We start from the raw sequence: 21,833 nt of genomic DNA, 5'->3' as shown, positions 1-21,833 counted from the left end.
GCAAATAGATTTAATGTAAACAATAAACGGTCCGATTTTAGTTGTCATTTTAAGCTGCCAGGGCCGTAGCTAGCAGGGGGGCAAGGGGGGCAGTAGCCCCCCCCCCCACCCCACCCCCGAACAAATTCGGAAACTATTATAGAAATTTAAAGAAAAGGAGTTTTAGACTATTAACTACTCAGTTGCCCCCCTAAACAAAAAAACCTAGCTACGGCCCTGGCTGCTATAATAGTGAAAAATACGCGGTACTTTAACGGAGAGAATCCGCTGGCAACACTTCTGCGGCTCGCTCTAGTCCTGTGACATTGTCCCATTTCATTTCAAGTTATTTTAGTGCACAATTAATGTTCAAGCACGCTGTCCTGGACACCTTGGCTATCTGGGTTGTCCGTTGAGGACGGGTAGTTAGTGGATAGTTTGTAGTCAGTGAGAGAAGTCCGTCAGGCACGGTGGAGCGGGGGAGGGGACTTAGTGCTCTATTTTATGCCCTCCACCCCTTGAGTTCTCAATCAAAAAGGAATTGTTCACTGGCATTGGTTATGATGAATTTTACTTGTAGAATGCAGAAATTTGCATTTCAGGATATCTAAGTTTCCAAAATGTTTCCACAGGATCATGTAGGGCCTACTGGACCTTCGACCTGCCAGTCAGTCCGCCTACCCTAGAAGTCCACTGGCCTGCGCCGTACCTGTGTGTACTACGTCTGACAGCAGATGTATCTGACTACCATACAGCTGAGCTACCCATCAAGTTAAAAATAGCTTTGGATGGGAGCCAGGATCGGGATGCGAACCCAGTACCTACCAGCCTTATGACCCGGATTGCTTAATCACTATACCACCGAGGCCACAACTGATTACATGGACGGATCTAAGGTGTAATATGGGGTCCAACCACCTTCATATTACAGTATCCAAAGAATGCTAACTTGTTAAAAACCCCAAAATAAAACCCCCAAAAACAAACAATATTTAACATGTGCACTTGATGTTTGCGGAAGTAATAAAAGGGCACCTTTTTCAAATTTATTTTTATTCTAAATAGAGAAAATGTATGTCAGCCGGCCCGTAACAGGCCTAAGATATGATTTCAGTGCCCCCTGTCCATCTTCCAGTAGGATTTAAAAAAATTCATTTGGTGCATTGTGTTATTCAGATAAGTATTCGACCACAAGAGGTCAGCACATGCGATTTTGACTGACGGAAATGGCCGAAGTACGCAACTTGGGGGAATCCCACTGACGGACTTGCCAATTAATGGCGGCAGTAAAGGTTACATGTAAATGGCGGTAACGGAGAGAATGATCCGAATTGTGAGTGTCCATGGATGACGAAGGTAACGTTATAATTATCTCCGATGCCGATACCAGCAGCGAGTGTATAGTAATTAGCGATGATGAGAAGCCACCAGTATTCAAGATAGACGCAGCAAAAAGCAAGTCCAAAAAGCCAGGTTCAAAGGTGAGTGTTTCTCTCCCACGTTCATGAGACTGTCACCATGGTGATAGGGCCTAGTCGTCTTTGAAAAGAAACGTGCAACTTTTTTCTTTTTTTTCAGTGAATAAAACACGTGACTTATTTTTTTAATATATATATTCATGCAGAATTTTTATTGTTATTTTTAGATCATCATCATCATAGATTTATCATAAACCTTAGGCTTATCGAAAACCGTCCTCCATCAAAAACCATACCATTTTACATCAGGTTTTTTTTTCAAGCACTCCATAAGCAGTGTCTGTGATTAAATCATATTTTGTTAACAAAAGAAACCATGATCAACACGTACCTGCCATAGGCTACAGGTGTAAAGTGCCTACCACTAGTACCAGCATACCAGGCTAGCTGCAAACCGCCCACCTTGCCCAAACATGAAAAATCGCTGACCTACAGAAGTACCCTTCAGTTTTAAGATGAACATGTTGAGGTGTTATGTTTGAGCTACATGTAAGATGCCTAAAAATCGATGTATGTTATGTTAAAAAGAAAGAAAAATGGACATTTTAATAATACGTTGAAATGACTTGAGTACCAGTTTCACCCAAGCCTATTTGCCCCCATTTTGACCCAAATGTCAGTTCGCCTCAAACAAATTGTCAGTTAACCCCAGTATTATGGGGAGCAGGTAAATTCGCCCCAAAATCAACTCGCCTCACACAGTTTAGTCAACTTATATCATTACCATTTTATTAATTAATATACCATCATGGCATCAACGTCCCAAACTGCATTCACCTAATGACAAAAACACGAATACGATATTTACGGAAATACTATTATACATTTTCCAGCTACAATACGTGAAACTAAATAGATTGCAATCAAGTAACGTAAAAAAAAAAATCAACAATGTGGATGTAAAACAAATCCATTCTAATAAATAAAAAGTGAAACACCCTCCAGTAAACAGGAAAGGGTGCGACGTTTCTAACTGCGTTCAGGCGCATGCGTTTGCAAAAGGTATCGTACTGCACATGTGCAGTTCGTCATTTTCCATTTCTAAGGGTAGTAAGGCAACTACATGAAAAAGTATGTTTCTTAATTATGCACAGTTGCTGAAAACTTAATTTATTAATTTTTTTTAAAGGAAAAATTCAATTTGTCAAGCGTTCTGGTCCAGTCCGCGTTTTATGAACACACATCGCTCATACTTGATGTCAATACTGATAGGCATTACGTTCATACCAGTGAATAGTTTGTAAAATATAATTTTTTTAATGAATTGATTCTAAATTAACACAATTTATATACTCAAAATTATTTCCAACTGTTATGAATGGATTATGAATACTATTCACTACAATAGAGGCACAAAAATATAGCATACCTTTTGCAGATTGAATATAATAATTGAAAACAAATTCTAAAAACGGGGGTCTTAAAAATGGTAAAATTAAATTCTTTTGCCTTGTTGATCTGGCACGTGTGAGGTCATGTGATACACACCGAATGTTAATTCATCTTTCTCCATTTTAAGTCGATTTCTACGAGTCATGTCGACCCGATGTTGTTAATTTTAAGGAATAAACAAAAACGACTTAGTAAAATTAATGGTTTTAGGGGTTTGTAAAGTTTTGTATTTAGATACTTACTTTTCTGAACTTTGTTTATAAAAATGTTCCTGAACTGTGAAGAAAAACCTCATAAATGAACGACATGCCAGAGACAACAAATCGGATGTTGATTGCGCGAACCGTGCACGAGAAAACAAAGTGAACGGAATTTGAAGCATAACGCAGTTAGGGACGTTGACGATACTAATATTTTAAGCAATAATGTGCATTAAATATTGTTGAATATATGCACATCAGTCGGAGTCCAAAAGCTTTGTCTGATCATTCCTTTAAGGAAATAAGGGACAAACTCACAAACGTTAAAATAGGCTTGACAATTATCCAATATCAGTGTTTCTGCCAGAAAGACACTTTTGGGTATGGCATTATGGAATTGAATTCAACCAGACAACAGGAGGTATGGGAGGCCTCCCATAGAAAGAAAATGGGTTAAGTTTAGGGTTAGGGTTAAGAAAAGCATACAGTAATGATAAGAATAATTAATTTTGTCAAAAAATTAACTAAATTTTTTTTTAATCTGCCAAAAATTTGGGTATGGCACCATACCCGTTTTACCCTCTGACAGAAACACTGAATATTAGGATCCTCCCACAGTGGTACAAAAATGGAAAATATTGTACTAGCTCTCTCAAGGCTCGAAACGGCCTGTGGACAGGTCGCCAAATGCGAACAAAGTATTAAAAAACAAATATTCTTTCTATAACCTATGAGCCACTATTAATAATTGTATGACATATATTTATTCCACATTAAAATCTTGCTTGTGGTTCGCAACACTGAACGTATCGGCTTACTGTAATTTGCCAACATGCATTTATATTATAAACATTGATGTTGTGGTCTGGATGTAGTCTTGATAAAACAGACTTCCTGATCCAGTTTATAACCATAAATTTGGAATACGCATTCAAATCCGAACATTCCCGAATGCCATCTTAGTTTTTGTTGTCTTCGGTCAAAAATTACATTTTGCAGTCCTGATCAAATAGACGATAACGCTCGCAAAGCTAAAAACTCCATATGGTTATCTCCTAAGTGGTTCTTCAGATCAATATTATTTTATGGAAGTACATTTCATATACTTACTTAAAAAATATGCTTAAAACCTGATATATGAATATTTCATGTTTGGGTTTATTAAAAAAAAGTTTGGGCCACTGAAAATGAAATTTTAGCGGCCCAGATATTTGCTTTTGGGCCACCATATTTTTTGGCGAGTTTCGAGCCCTGGCTCTGGACCAGAACCAACTAATACATACTAGCTTGCCAGTATTTCTAGTAGTCCGCCAGCCCATAGATCAATATATTATTGTTTAACAATATTATAACATACACTTTAAATTATGGATATAAATTTGATAAAAACATTAATAATGACACTTGCAATGTTCTCGCTGCTCCATTTAAGCATTTTTCCACCCTTCTTTCACGTTGTCCGCCCTCTTTTTATTTTACAGCACCTATCTCCGCTATTTCCAAATGCACACTCCGCTATTTCAGTCTGCACGCTGGACATCAAAGGAAACAAGTCGCGTTCTGTACAAAACATTTACGACAGTTGCCGTAACGTAATTTAACAGCCTCTATTTAGTCCCGTACCTATATCCATTTGTATGTTTAATACACACAATAAAAGCTACATTTTATTTGAGCAATGAAAACATTATTTATTCTATTACGGATTCGGCAATCTCCGATTGAAAACCCCCCACTTATTTGGCGCCAAATTTGACACGTGATCAGAACGGTCATTCTGTCTTTTGTTTCCACTAACTATCGTCTGATATTTTGTCCTCAATTGCAGATATAACTGGTTGTAACTGATGATTTTTACTTTCTGTCATTCTGTTTATTCAGCAGTTCTTTCTAAAATTTTAAGGGGGATACCACCGCTTATAAAACAACGTAAGTGGTAGTGTTTATCATTAAAATCATTTATCTTGGATGCCAAATAATATATACACCGCCTTTGCAAAAACGAAACTACTTTTTATCAGCTGGCGATATTTTATCGCAGCGATCGATTCATTCGATGAAGATGGGAAAAAAAAAAATGTATCCGACATTAGGGGATCACTTTACAAACATCTTATTGTTTTTCATATATCTTGAAATCTTTATTAAAATAATACTAAAACTTAGATCGGTTCAACAAAACTGGAACTGCTCGTGAATGTCAGACTGATAAAAGCTTCGGTTCAATTAAAAGACGAGTCTGCTTGTATTTCGTAAACTTTTTTGGGGGCAAAATAAAGAGTGTTTTCCACAAAGTCTACCAACACACAACAGTATGGTAACCAAATCCCCCCCCCCCCCTTTTTTTTTTTTGCTTTTCGTTTTTTTATTATTTTTTATTAGGGTGTCGTGCTGCGCACCCGCCCTCCTTTAATTTTTATCTAGCGAGAACACCGACTTGGTTGACCAAGTGATCACTTGGTAAATAAAATCAAGCCTTCCCTTAAAACAATTTTTTTTTTAATGTTCTGTAATAGATTAAAGTTTAAAAAAAAAAAATTCTTGTTTATTCTCAATGAGGTATATAATGTATTGTGTATTTTGTCATAATTATGAACAGTTCGCTTGAATCTAGGCCGATGCCAGCCATTCGCCATGTGCTAATGGAACTATCGTCTAGCGGAAACGAAATCGGACATCTGAGGATAAAGATAATCAAGTCAATGTTTCTACAAACCCGACCAACATGACGTTTTGTCAAATCTTTTTTTCCAATTTTATTTTTCACATACACGGTCATGTTTACAATGAGTACGGTCCGACTTCGGTGACATGTTTGCGTTGTTAGTTGTGAATGCAGTCCTAAGAACTTCTTATTAATCAAAGACTTTCACTCAATTTTCACAAATGTTTTTTCCAAAACACGTGTGCCATGACAATCAAGTTTCATTTTCATAAAGTCGGTGTACATACATTTATCACCCAAGATGTAATCGTTGCGAAATTCCCACTTCCACTGTTTGTATAATCAGTCAAGTCCCAAACAAAATAATTTATTTATATTTTTCTTATAAAAAGAATGAACAACTAGCATTAGTAAAAGATCACTACTAATGGCTAGGTAAGTGTGACTGAAAGCAACATAAACAACAAAAGTTAGTAGTAACAAACATAGTAAACACTGTTTCTATCTTCAGGTTACTAAATTTTGGAATGACTATAGTCAAAGATTGCAAATACGATAAAATTATAAATATGTTTTCGTAGAGTGAATTAAATTATTAATATTGAATTTTATTATTTATGGATGCAGGGCAGCTATCATATTACACTGATATGATATCAGTATGTTGATCCATAGTCCTTTCCATTAGTGAACATCGTTCTCTTACTATCGTATTTACTACAAGTTATTTATTTCTCACCCGATTGATTTCTAAGTGTTTTTTGTTATTTTCACATCTGTTTTATTTTTCAACCTGAAATTATTTACAAAAAACAATGTTCGTGGAGGCTGGGAAGGGCTATATAGTTTATTGCATCCTACTACAAAAATGTGTTTTGTAAATTCTCTTTTGTTTGTCACAAGAAGAAAAGTGTTTTGCAAATAACAAAACAAAATCCCCACTACTGTTTTTGTGCCATTTAGAAAACAGTCGGCTCAGAAATAGATAACTTGTTGTAATTTCTATAGTATGATAAAAGGTACATACATGTATATTCCCTGTGGGAAGCACTCGAGGTTGTTATCAATATCCTTCAAAATACGTAATATGTTAGGCGTACAGTGTCACAAAATAAATTAATTATTTTGTAAACTTTTTTTTCTTCTAGATATTTAACATAGAACAGCTGCATACAACAAATTATCTTAGCCTCTGCTGGTAAGTCTTACGCAATGATCTAAGTTATTTAACAGTGAGCTGGTAATTAAAAATAAAAAAAAGTTGTGGGGAAAAGTAGGGAGGCCAAAAACAGTTCAAAACATTTTCTTAGCACTGACTTTCTGTGACACCCCTAAATAGTTCCCAATGTTTTTTGAAGCCTGGTAAATGACATTAGTAACTTTCATTTTCTTTTATAAACCCACTTTAAATAATAGTATTCAGTATTTATTGCGATCCTTCTGGCTAAAACATTTATGTTTGGCTTTAAAAAGTTTTATCTTTTACCCAAATTGCCTAATTTTAAAAAGAAAAGCTACAGTGAGCCCAGTGAATGGTTTGGAATTCTGACATGGCTGACGGGGAGTTGCAATTTCGGTGGGACTTGGAGTATATAATAATAATATTCTAATTCAACACATTTGTAAGAACGAATCTGATTGGATCCCTGCTGAAAATTTCAGGTGGTAAAATCACCGATATACCGGTCGCAAATTTTCTGGCAGAAATACATCATAGGTTAAGCGAGGAACAGCGTTGTTTTGTAATGACGTCATAAAGACAATTTCTGTAGCGTTCATATTACGTATAGAAGTCGTTAAATACTGATACGTTTTTATGTCAGAAATGAACATATTATTCTTTATTAGTCATTATCTAATCATGAGAGCAGATTAAATATGTCAAATTACACATCTATGTTCGAGCCGCTAACTGTCCGACCACTCATCGTCTGTTACTGGGCTACCTAATGACGTCACCAGCTGGTGACGTTTATAGGCTTATTCTTACTACAAATGTGACAATTTCCTATTTAAAATCAACCAGAAAACAGTTTAATTAGAATAGGGATAACCCTACTGTGTTTTCCGATTTGCTAACGCGTCGCCAATAAAACTAAATTTGCGACAGTAAAACCACCAATATACGCCCCTCTCTAATACCGGCACTAAACGACCTTCGTCGGAAAACCCCCCAGTCAGCAAACATCGGACAACATTTTCAGATGCCTACCGTAAGAAGTACCTCTGGATAGATTATAAAGGCCGTGATGAAGGTATGTAGCCTAGGCCCATTTAAAATATTTTTATTTCGAATTCGATACCAAACATAATTTATTGATTTTATAACATAGATATTAATCGCCGATTTAACCGATTCTGTGATGGTTCTACCCTTCGTGTTAGAATTCGCTCCTCGCCAACCGCTCTAAGAACAACGATGAACGCCCATCAAAATTGGTTTTGTAAAAAGAAAAAGAAATGCAGAACTTCACATATGTTGCAAGGCTTGATATTAGCGGTAGCCTAGGGTGTTTTGGCTACCGATTTCTCACTCGGACTACCAGTTGTTTAACCCCCGGTAATCCGCCGGGCTACCAAACATTTTGGCATGTCCAGTCACTCCACAATCAACAAGATGTTTAATTCATCTCCGTCTGAAATTCCACCCTTCATGTGCGTTCTCACTGCTGCCATGAGTCCCTGTAACTGTTAATTGCTCCCCTCTTTTCTGTCCCACAGGTGGCGGTTGCGGAATGTAATTTAGTGAAATACAGAAGTATATTTGCCATTGGTAGGATTTTTTTTTAACACATCAGACTAACACAAATAATTTGATACATCATTATGGTTAATTCAATGGCCAGATATACAGGGTTTGTACGGGTCATATGGAGTCATGGAATTTTCATTTGGGTCATGGGTTATCTATTCGTACTCGTCTTTTAAGACAATCAACCTCACAGCCCGTTGTTTTGACACCTACTTATAACTAACGCCTTGTATGATCCAAGACTATTTGCTGCTAGCTGAAGTCTAAACCAAAACATAACTCAATCGCTGTTTATGTCCTTCTGGGTTACCTATGCAAATTATCAGATTATTGTTTACAAAATTAATATCTATTATTATGTTAAAGAGTAGCCCATGATGTGGCAACAGCGGGTTTCCTCTCTCAATATCTGTGTGATCCTCAACCACATGTCCAACGCCATATAACCGTAAATATAATGTGTTGAGTGTGTCATGAAATAAAACATTTCCTTCCTACCTTTCCAAGTTTATTGTCATCAATAAAACCCACTATTGTTTTGGAATAAAGGCAAGTTCTGTTAGATTCTTCAAAATAACACCTATTGAAGATAGACATTTTAAAAGGACAGACCTTAGTTTCAGCCCATGAAAATGCACATTAAGTTTAGTTAATCTACAAACCTGTTACACATTTGGATACGGTTACAACTGAGTGAAACATGAGTCTGTAACTTTGAAACGGTGAAATACCCTCTAAAAATAGACTAAAATTTGACTCCATATCTGTTACTTCTCAGACATTTTTAAAAATATGAGAAATGCCTTTATGATATTAAAATCACCAGGATGACCAAAACCACTCCAAATGTACGGAAATGGATAATCTAAACAATAAACTTTAAGTAAAGTATGATTTCATTTATCAAAAATGGCTCTAATAGTCAAAAGTCAAATTTTTGCCTTAGTGTTTAAAAACTAGGGTATGTCCCTTTAAGTATTAAAATATATGCAAACGATCTTCAGAATCTTACGATTAGCAGACAGGTATACATGTGAAAACTGTATGAAGTGTTTCAATACTTATTTTGTAAGCCATTCATTACGAGATTAAGCCTAAACAAATTTAATAATAATAATAAAACTCGATTGTGTGTTTTTGGAATCGTACCAAACAAGTTACTGTAGGTAGAATAGGTCGGGTTTTTTTTTTTGGTGGTTGCTATTTTTTTTTTTATATATACCATATTTACCCCTCCTTTGAGGCCATACTTAAAAATATTTTGTTTTGTCCATTTCTGACCAGTAGTTTCAAATGTGGGTAGGTAGATAGGTAGAGATTATTATTATTATTTATTTATTTATTTTTGCTCCATACATATAATGCCACATGAGAGACTTCATTCTGTCACACATTAATAATGTAGTTTTTAATATTTAACCCAGATTCTTTTTAATGATTTAAAACCTACCCTTTATTGTTCATTAAGTGCTATCATGTACTTTTAATAAGTGTATATTTCACAGTAGGCCTAACTTGTTTGATTTACAAAAATCCACCCTAAAGCATGTTTAAATTGAAATAAATGATTTTGCATTTCTCTCTTTTTTCTCTCTTGTTTTTTTAATAAGGTTATGGGACTACTAATTTTTACTGAGGGCTACCAGATTTTATAACCTGGTAGCCCACCATGAAAAAACTTAAGGTCAAAGCCTGTGTTGATTTCACTTCCTATTTATTGCACTCATTTATTTTGCACAAGAACATACCACTCGACTGCTATGCCGTCTTGTGGTATATATTCTTGTGCAAAATAAACTTGTGCAATAAACTGGAAGGAAAAACAACATGTGAAGTTCTATATATTTATTGACACACTCAAATAATGTTCTATGTCCAAAATAACGTACATGCATTGTAGGCTAGAGCACACATGAAGGTTTTTGTTGTTGTAAATCTTGATTTACAACCTTCACGCATGTGTCAGTATTTTGAATAGTATTTTGAATAGAAAATACTGTCGAAATGCGTGGAGGATGTTCAATGTTTTGACAAGAACAGTGATGTAGGCCTACTAGTTGCTACATCAGGGTAACCTAATTTGCAAGTGGCTATGATCTTGTAACCTATATTGAAACTAACAGTATTTGAATTGCCTTTGCAAATAACATTCCGGTAAAATATGTATTGATAATGTTTATATCTCGTTTAAGAATTGTTAATTTTCATAAGCGAAAAATCAACACCCTAATTTAGGCTTACTTCGTTCATCGATCGAAAGCATACTATTTTTAGGTTGACCTGTGTTGATCGGGTTACGTTTAAACGCATGCATGCATGCACGTGCCCCGATCGAGTCGTATAACAAGTGGACATGGCAAAAGGTTTAAATTAAGCATTCAACTGTTGAGGGGTGGAAAAAAATCTAGATCCAAAATGTGTGGTCAAAATCAAGTGTTCAGTATGCACCGAGTATGTCGGAAAGATCAAACAAATGAGGAATTTTTCATGGGCTTCTATCAAAGGTATGACTGGAATGGCAATGTCATAAGTCAGTATATTCAATAAAAACAAGCAAGTTTTATCGAAAAGATTGCTTTACTTATTTTATTGAAGTGCTAATCAAATTTCAGTAGATGCTATTCAATTCTCCATCCAGTAGGAAAAACTGCTAATTCAAATTTTCAAAACAAATTGCACCTCAAGTGCTGTATAATGTTTTAAAACTTTTTTCTATACATGGTCAGATGCATGGTCAGATGGTCAGATGCAAGATTTAAAATGATCACATGTAATGTATGTAGTTGTAACATGTAATGGTTTTGGCTAGTTAACTGCTTTTAGACAGTCACATCAGACAAAGTCAAAACAGCTCGAATTTAAGAATTTGTCTCCCACAGCAATAAAAAAGAAATTGCGATGGTTGTCCATGAAATGATCCAACAGCAGCAATTTTGATCCAACCTACAGCAATTTAAAAAGAAAGAGAAACTAACTACGGACAGTACACAAACTAACAGGGCTTGAACTTAATAATTTTTTCGCCGATTGCAATTTTGAGGCTGCTTACATAAATTTTGTAAAAAAAAGTTAATTTTACTGTAAATAAATATGACTAAAAGGTTATTTTGCTGTATTTAGTCACATTTCAAATGCTCAAAATTGCAAGGGTCAATAAAACTCAAAATACATTTTTTTTATAGACTACTAGTAAAGCTTAGACCACTCCCTGGTCCCCCTCTAAATTTATGTAATGTTTCTGTAACAACCGCCCCTACCCACTCCACCCCACCGCGATGTGATTTTACCAACATTATAATACATGTAATAATAATAATAACACAATTATTATTACTATTACCGTACTACTACTACTACTACTACTACTACTACTACTACTACTACTACTACTACTACTACTACTACTACTACTACTACTACTACTACTACTACTACTACTTACATTATTATTATTAATAATATTATTATTAGCCTACTACTACCTTTTTGGGGTGGAGGGGCGGTGTTTTATCTGGAGGAGTTTTGGCTATAAAAATGCAAGATTAACATGCGTGCACAACCGGCAGACTGAACTTGTCCCTGCACATAGAACTGGATTTAACTGGGTTAAGTAATAATTAACCAACCTTTGGATGACAAAACATGCAACAGTACACTGGGTTTTTTACACTATACATTAAAACCGAAATACCACTTTGCGAACCAGTAAAAATAATTTGCACAAGCGCCTAATAATAATAATAATAATAATAATAATAATAAATGGCGAGTTCATGTTCTGACTGTTTATTATTTTATTTCAGTGTATTCGCGGTTATTTTCGTCATGAAATAATATATTTTATATTATTTGCCATGTATATAGCCGGCCCTCATTTGCCAAGCCTCTATACATGGCGATTGTTTATATAAAATCCACAAATACATTATACGGTTGTATATATATAGCCTCATCACTACAAGTCTTTTTTTTTTCCCGTATTTTTATGTCTTTTTACAAGAAGACTTCAAAATTTTAAAAATGAAGCATGTAGTTCAATTAAAATGTTTTGGATCATACAGTAACTAGGTTTGGTATTCCAAATGAATGTAATTTCCATTTATAATGCATATTTAGAGAAACAAGGCCCACTAAATCTGTGATTGAGCTCCTTTAAAATATTTTAAAACTTCCTGAATACATGTATGTAACCACATACCTCCTGGTTTCCTGAACAACCAGTCTCAACTATTTTGATGCATCTGCCTTGAGATGATGCCTCTCACATTACCAGTTGACAGCCACTGTATATATGTGCAGTCTTACCTGTATGAAATCACACCCCTTTATGTTGGTTGTACATCAGTTATGACTTTGGCATCAGTTATATGCATTGTAACATGGATAGGCCTACAGTTGAATTTCGTTACATTTGATATGTTTGACTACAGTTTAACTACTAATAGTAAGGCCAAGAAAAAAATGTGTGATTCCAGAATTAATGCGGAGATACAACTTTTTTGCAGCCACGGTGCTCCTCTCTTACCTTGGTAATCAAAATGCCCACCTTCAGTTTCCACATCTATAGCCATGGCAGTGTTTATGACTTTGGCTTTGCTGAATATGCATACCAGTCCAAAAGCCTTGCTTTAGTATTCCTTTAATACCAAGAGATCATCTATGTGCATTTTCACACACATGACAGAACATACTACAACCTTTGATGTAAACCAAAATAATCAGCATTTGTCTGCTGTGGAGATTTGTTCCTTTGATTCAAGCACCACAGGCGAGCACTCTATCGACTGAGCTAGATCCCACTCTCAAAACCCCATGAAAGTCAAATATTGTAGCTTTGTGTGACTACATGGCATATGCCAAATTTCAGCTCAGTATTTTAAAAAACCTGTTTAACAACACTACTAGAACACATTGAATTATTAATCATCAGCTGTTGGATATCAAACGTTTGGTAATTCTGACATAGAGATAAAACCTGATGCCTTTTTTCTCTAATAGCAAGTGATCTTTTATATGCACCATCCCACAGATAGGATAGCACATACCACAGCTTTTGATATACTAGGTGAGTTGCACTGGTTTGAACGAGAAAAAGTGTTACTTCAAACTTTAACTGTAACTGTATAATAAAGCAATACACAAAATGTTAACGGAATATCTTTAAGCACTATGAAAAAAGTCCACAAAACACATGGGACAGAGAAAATGTATTGTCCTCTCTGGTTTGACCAGTAGGGGAATGATAACATTCAAGGAGGATGATAGTGGAACATGTGGTCGATAACACTGGTGACCTATTAACACAATTATTTGACACCACTGTGTAATTCTTGAGCAGTTATCAGACTGAATCATGTCAACAATTACCCACACCCTCACATGCGTGTACTTACTGTTCATACATGCGTGGGATCGATCCCAAACCGACCACACATCAAGCAAGCACTTTACCACTGGGCTACGTCCCACCCCTTAAGGATAAAAAGTTACATAATATGGGTGAGGGACAGTAGCAGTGTTCACCCTGGGTCCTGTTCATTGTACAGGATGCATACCATTTATTTGTTTTTATTTTTATTTTGTTTCTTCATATATTGCCTTAATAATTTATGCCTGTTAACAAGTACACTGTACCTGCAGGTATACTGTTGTGTTCATTTAACATGCCATTCAACAGATTGTATTGATCCGTGGGTATTCTATTCTTGTCGGTACAGCACAGCCAGTCAGGTTCACGGTTAGCCTGACGTGGCAGAGCTGGAGAGATCTATAGATATGTTTTGTGTGGACCAAGCATGTGACAATTACACACATGTACTTCTCTTGTTATCTCTGCATCAATCTCTTGCTTATCTCCATGACACTGTTCATGTATATACAGGTAAGTAACAAGTTCATCTTTACCCTCTTGTTTTGTGAGAGTCTATTACTAACATATAAATGTATGCTCTAGATATTAAACTTTTGATGTACGTTTGTTGTTTACGTGTTTCATGGATGATCACAGAGTAGGAAGTAAATGTCTGAATGTGTATATGCTTGACCTAAATATAGTCATGAATACATACAAAATTCAGTATTGGGATACGCTCTCAGGTCAGGTCATAGAAACATGTACATTAAGAGCAAGCTGTTTTAGCACATGCCTACCCTCATCAGAAGAGAGTGCTTATGTAGGCGACACTATACATCCGTGTAGACCTAACACTCGACACTATTTCATCATTCATCATGAATAATATCAATGACAGTTGATTTTGATGCTGGAATAATTACTAAACGGCTATTGTGTAAAATTGTGTGTACAGTTATTAATGTTAATATGCAGTGTTTGATGCTCAAGTGACCAGAACATATAAGACAAACATTTAACATTTATATTTATGGCGGGACGAGACGTAGCCAAGTGGTAAAGTGCTTGCTTGATGCATGGTCGGTTTGGAATCGATCCCTGTCAATGGGCCCATTGGGCTATTTCTGGCTCCAGACAGTGCACCACGACAGGTATATCAAAGGCCATGGTATGTGCTATCCTGTCTATGGGATGGTGCATATAAAAGATCCCTTGCTGCCAATCGAAAAGAGTAGTCCATGAAGTGGCGATGGCAGGTTTACTCCCTCAATATCTGTGTGGTCCTTAACCATATGTCTGATGCCATATAACCGTAAATAAAATGTGTTGAGTGCATCGTTAAATAAACCATTTCTTTCCTTATATTTATGGCCTATTGTGAGCTTGTCAGGATGCAGTTACTGTATTCATAGAATTTGTATGACTGCTTTAAAAAACCCCACCAAAAACCACTTAGTTCACTTGTTTGTTAGGGATCTCATTTATAAAACATTGTAACTTTACCTTTATGATTAGTGTCAATATGTTTACATGTTTGGCACATTTAAAATTACGTAATTATGGTACATGGATTAGATGGTGAATATGGTAATGGTGAAAGAAAATTATTTATGTATACATTTATTTCGAATGAATGAAATAATTAATGTTTGATGACTACCCCAGCATACATGAGTGTCAAACAAAGGTAAGCATGTGAATATGACAAACTAGTAGAGCTATTTTAAAATATTTGAATTTTTATTTAAATTTTTAAAATTAAAAAAAAAAATAGTCAAACCTGTATATAACGGCCACCCAAGGGACCTAACAAAAGTGGCCGTTAATGAGAGGTGACCCTTATATACAAGTTCAAAATTAGAACCCATATATTAAAGAATATCACAACTGTCATAAAAAAGATGTCGCATATTTAAACCATTCCCACACTAGCTTGTTTATGTCATCATTGCCTGTTGCTTTCTTCTGCCTTTTTCTTTCGGCTGAAACATTGTCAAAATCGGCCAGAACATCAGCTTTCCTTTTTAAAATAGACTTAATCTGAAAACGTCCTACACCAAAATGATCGGCGATCTTTCGCGCACTTAAAGTGCCTTTCTCCGATTTGTTAATAACGTCGATTCTCTGTTCTAACGTTAAAGTATGATTTTTCGGTGGCATTTTGCATGCAAACGTATTCGTTGATATATACTATTCAAAAGAATTTAAGGGTCAGACGATATTTTCGACATTATTTTCTGAATGTCAATTATATTAGCTAAACCATAATGTCACGCATGGTATTGTTCCATTTTGACGAAAGTGGGTCTAAGCAACCCATAAATGAATTAAAATCCACTGTCATTGACACCGTCGACTAGTTCTAATGGCAAAAACATGCTTACATTTGCACGTAAATTAGGGCGAAAGCGAAAGGTCTGCTAAGTGCCCATAACTTGCTTTTTCACAAAACGCTTCATTTGCACACTTTGCATGTGTATTCCATGTTCCCAATGCTGAATTTCCGTATAATTGGAGCTTGCGTTCGTGTTGGTGCACACTCCAAATTCGACAATGGTACGACGTCAACTGACTATCGAAGATCGAGGAAGGGCTATTGCTTGGCTTCAGGATGGCAATACACAAAGAAATGTTGCTCTGAGACTTGGTGTCAGTCAGAGTGTCGTTGGCCGACTGTAGCAACGGTACCAAGCAATGAATTCTGTTCGAAATCGTCCACGTTCGGGAAGACCCCGAAGCACTACAAATAGAGAGGACCGCTACATCACCAATATGGCTCTACGTCAACGCACAACCACTGCACGCCTATTACGTGACAATCTGCGGACTGCAACTGGAACTCGAGTGTCTGATCAAACCATACGCAATCGTCTGAGAGCCAATAATCTACGCTGCCGTCGCCAGGCTGTTCGACCACCACTCCTACCACGTCACAGAACGGCCAGACGTCACTGGTGCACACTTCATCTGCGGTGGCAACGTGTTCAGTGGGGTCGAGTGATGTTCACTGATGAGTCCAGGTTTAGTCTCCAGTTCAACGACGGTCGGGTTCGTGTCTACAGACGTCCTGGGAAGCGCTTCGCTGACGTTAACGTTAGACAACGTCACCGGTTCGGTGGTGGCAGCGTCATGGTGTGGGGCGGCATCTCTATCCACCACAGGACCCCCCTCTATGTGGTGGATGGCAATCTGAATGGAATCCGCTATCTGAATGAGATTATCCGACCGTTGGTTCTCCCAGGCCTTCAGCAGATTGGCGGCGGGGCAGTTCTGCAGGATGACAATGCCAGACCCCACCGCGCCAGGGTGGTAACGGACTTTCTCAGACAACAAGGTATCGCCAGGATGGATTGGCCAGCATATTCGCCTGACTTGGCCCCAATAGAGAACGCCTGGGACGAATTAGGCAGGAGAGTTCGGGATAACCATGCCCCTCCGGCCAACCTTCATGATCTGGGTCAACTTCTTATGGCAGAGTGGCAGGCCATTCCCCAAGAGTTCTTCAGACGTCTGATCAACAGCATGAGGCAACGATGTGTCGAGTGTATTCGCGCCAGGGGTGGATTCACACACTATTAAACGAATGTTCTAATGTGTAAAATCCATGTTTGACAACCTTCAACTTTGACAGCATGTCATGTGACTTTCTTGTATACAGTGACGTTTATTTGTGGGTTTTTGTAAATATGGAACAATAAATTAAATTTTTGGTGTAGTTTTACATCATCAATCTAATACACTCTGAAACTTATTTGGTTATACATTTTTGACCCTTAAATTCTTTTGAGTAGTATATTTCACAAACGCTAACATTGACTTGCAGAAGATATTTTGTGTAATTGAAGGTTATTACCCATGTGACATGTTTGACTCATTTGTTTGTTTTATGTCATCGCTAATCCTTCAGTGGAGTATGACCGTTGATTACAGCTGAATAAGATCAGGAGTCGCTTAAATAATCCGAACACGGGACATCTGCAATGACCGCCGCCTTCAACAATTCATGTTTATTTAACAATCATGACTGGCTAGACACAATGAAACACCTAACATAATACCTCATTTGTTTAGTTTCTCGAGACTCAAGAGTGACCATACATACAGATTACATTATGTACAGCCAATGGGAAGTCGTCTACTGTTCAGTGAGGATGCTGAGAACCAATCGAATTACCCCACCAGTAACGGAAGTTACTGAGTGTCCGTTTGTTTTTCAATTACGATCAGAGAATTACGATCAGAGAATTACAATGGAACTTTACTTTGACAGCAAATAAACCCAAAGCTTTTACATGACATGGTCATATAAACATATTTAATTTAAAATTTTTAAGATGACTGAAAAAGTAAAGACATAACCAGCGTCAAAACATAAAGCAAAAAACATCTTTACGACGATCATCTTGTGACCGTTATAGCAAGTTCAACCTGTGATTTTGGGTGGAAAATAGTGACCGCTGGCCGTTAAGGACAGGTGACCGTTATGTACAGGTCAAATAAAGAAGGAAATGCATTGGGGGGGGGGGGGATTTATAGTGGCCGTTATAGGCAGGTGACTGTTATGTACAGGTGACCGTTGGACCAGATTCAACTGTATATTGAAAATTTTCTTCTGGCATTTTAAATGTAAAAGATTTAAATAGAATTTTTTATTGATTCTCTGCTGTAGAGCTTTTCTAATACCTATTTGTCTGGCTTGTCCATCAACTTTTGCTTTGAAGTTTGTCTTTTTATAGTTTCGATCAATAGTTTTGTTTTTGTTTTTTTTATTTCACCACAAAATACATGTATACAGTATACAAAACAGAACTGATACATATTGATAAAATAAACAGGAATAAAATATATAATTTAATATAAAAAGGTCTCATACTATTATAAATATTAAATATTGTTTGTCCAACATTTGCTTTGAAGTCTTTATCTTCCTATGGTTTTGATTGAATTGTTCTGTAAGTTTTATTGTTGGAAAAAAAAAAAATTCACCACAAAATGCATGTAATACAATATAGAACTTGTACATATAGATAAAATAAACATCGGAATAAAACGGAAAAATAAAATGGAATAAAATTCTCACTAGTATATATTGACATAATAAATTTCTTTAGGTGTAAATCAATTCTGAAACTTAGTACAAGGATCCTCTGGGACACTCTCCACAAACTGATAGATATATTTAGGAAATTTTGAATTACTAATTTTTTTTTAGAATTTGAATTGAAATTTTGAAAGTATCTTCTAATGTTTTGATGGGATACTAGTAGTTCTGAAACGTGATACATGTACTATATTTTCTGTGGCAGTCTTCACAAACTAATAAAGAGGTATTTTTAAATTTGTGTAAAATTTTAAAGTCTATTAATTGGAGTTGTCTCATACTGTTTTAATTTGATAAACTTGACACATGAATATTCAACGGTGCGTTTATAAATTGTTTAATTATCTGCTGACAAAATTGAAAATTAAATCATGGAGCTCTATAGGCCAATGGGCCTCTTATTACCAAAATGAAAACTCCTCCAATCAACTGCAAAGATGTGTGAATGTGTGAATCAAGTATATTGTCGGTGTTCTCGCTGGGTGAAAATTAAAGTAGGGCGGCTGTGCGACACCTCACTCCACCCCTCCAAATTTTTTTTTTTTAAATGAGGAAAGCTTGGTTACCATACACATGTATATCATTGTAAGTTGGTCGACATTTTGGAAAGACCTATCCCTTATTTAGCCCCTCAGTATCTGGTACAAAAAAGGTGGTACGATATACAAGCTGACATACTTTTACATACTGTTAGTTGAAACTGAGATATTGTCAGTCGGACATTCACAGGTGTTTGTTTTGCTGAACCGATCAAAGTTTTAATATTATTTTAATAAAGATTTCAAGATATCTGAAATATAATAAGGATTTTTTAAGTCATCCCCTACTGTGGGATAACATTTTTCCATTCTTTTTATTTCCATCTTCTTTGAATGAATCATGGCATTGATATAGTTTTGCTTTTGTAAAGGCGTGTGTATATTATTTGGCACTCAAGATAAATGATTTTAATGATGTACACACCACTTACGTTGTTTTTATATGTGGTGATATCCCCCAAAATGAAAAGTTTCTAATATTTTACAAACAATTGCTAAATAAATCAGACTAAAAACATTAGTTACAACCAATTAAATCTGTAATTTATGGTGAAATTCTGTGGTCTGTAAACCAATAGGTAATTTTTAAAAACTTATTCAAATGAGACAGGTTTGGTGTTATTTTAAAGGTTATTATCTCTAGTGTCAAATATATATTATCCTTTATCAGTAGATGTGACATGTCACTTATAATTCAACCGATGCATCACTCTGAATGCAGTAATATTTTTATGAAAAATTATATTAACATTTATAAGCATATTTGTGATACACTAACAGTAGAAATATAAATCTTTATACAGAAATAATCCCAGACATGCCTGTTGTTAACTGATATAATATATAAAAGAAATATTTTTAGTTCAAGCTGACTTTTATCCATGTTTATATTACATGTGTGTTATTTATGTAAGTCTGACACCAAAATAAGGTGCGGGATGTAACAGTGGTATAGCGCTTGCCTGATGTGTGATCGATCTAGGTTCGATCCCCATCAGTGGGCCCATTGGGCTATTTCTTGTTCCAGCCAGTGCTCCACATTGGTGTAACAAATGTTGTGGTATGTACTGTCCTGTCTGTGGGATGGTCATATAAAAGATCCCTCACTGCTAATCAAAAAGAGTAACCCATTAAGTGGCGACAGCGGGTTTCCTCTCAATATTGGTGTGGTACTGAACCATATGTCCGATAACATATAACTGTAAATAAAATGTGTTGAGTGCATTGTTAAATAAAACATTTCCTTCCTTCCGACACCAAAATATTTAAAAAATTTAATCTCCACTTCTGCTAACTGGTTGTAAAATGTTACTGAGATGCAATGCAGCATCCCATAGACAGGATAGTACATACCACTGCCTTTGTTACACCAGTTACGGAGCACTGGCTGGAACGAGAAATAGCCCAATGAATCCCACCCACAGGCATTGATCCTAGACCAACCACACATCAGGTGATATCTTTACCACTGGGCTACGTCCCACAACTTAAGAGTATGTTACCTTCAGCAATTTAAAAATGTTTTTGCTATGACAGTTTTGAACTGGTTTACAACTGTTTTAAACTGGTTTACAACTGTTTTAAACTGGTTTACAACTGTTTTAAACCAGTAACTTTGGCATAATTTTTGTCTGAATTGAATCCAGCTCATCCCAAGGATTGATTAGTACCCTATCAGTTCAACCAGAGGGGTCTATAGGTTTCATCTCCATTCCCATTGTCCATCTGTTTGTCCATCTGTTCCACATATAGTTTATTTTTTTCACAATGCCTTGAGATGTAGTTTTCAAGACAAATTTTTATTTTTCACAATGCCTCAAGATATTGAGACGAAATGTTGTATATATAGCTTTATCATGTATAGTTACAGATCAATTTGACTTTCATGATGAATTAACAATTTTTGACAGTTATGGAATTTGAACTTGGGAGATATGGAAATTTGTTTTCAGTACAGTTCCTTTTTTATATTGATCTGAAATTTTGTATATAGGTATAATTTCTTTATAATGTATTGTTTCATATGATGTACCAGTTTTCCACAGAGTTATGGCCCTTGAACTTAGGAAGTACAAAAATTAGTTTTCAGATTTTTGGGGGCAATATACCTCAAGATAATAATGATATAGATTTTGTGTATAGTTCTATAATGTTCTGTTACACATTAAGTTTGACTTTCATGGCAATTTACCCATTCAGAGTTATGGCTCTTGAACTTGGAAGATAAAAAAATTGAATGGGCTGTACTTTATTATTTTTTTATTTTATTATTAATGCTTTATTATTTTTTTATTATTATATATTTATTTATTTTATTATATTTGTAATTGTTTATTATTATTATTTTATGTTATTTTATTTGAGACTGTCAACA

At 35.8% G+C, this 21,833-nt stretch overlaps 1 protein-coding gene across 2 annotated transcripts in view; it reads left to right on the top strand.

The window, feature by feature from the left end:
- Positions 1–1,155: 1,155 nt before the first annotated feature.
- LOC121384703 overlaps positions 1,156–21,833 on the top strand; it is a 60,928-nt gene continuing 40,250 nt past the window's right edge. Inside the window, exon 1 of one of the 2 annotated variants that reach the window (XM_041515198.1) lies at positions 1,156–1,460. In XM_041515198.1, the coding sequence (XP_041371132.1) occupies positions 1,323–1,460 (138 nt within the window). In that variant the 5' untranslated portion in view covers positions 1,156–1,322. Of the gene's footprint in view, positions 1,461–14,093; positions 14,348–21,833 lie in introns of those variants that run through there. The other variant, XM_041515199.1, reaches the window with a different exon arrangement.

The sequence above is a fragment of the Gigantopelta aegis genome, chromosome 10 (assembly GCF_016097555.1).
Source record: "Gigantopelta aegis isolate Gae_Host chromosome 10, Gae_host_genome, whole genome shotgun sequence".
Lineage (NCBI taxonomy): Eukaryota > Metazoa > Mollusca > Gastropoda > Neomphalida > Peltospiridae > Gigantopelta > Gigantopelta aegis.
The sequence above is the reverse complement of the archived record's forward strand: the minus strand, read 5'-3'. Positions and strand labels throughout refer to the sequence as shown.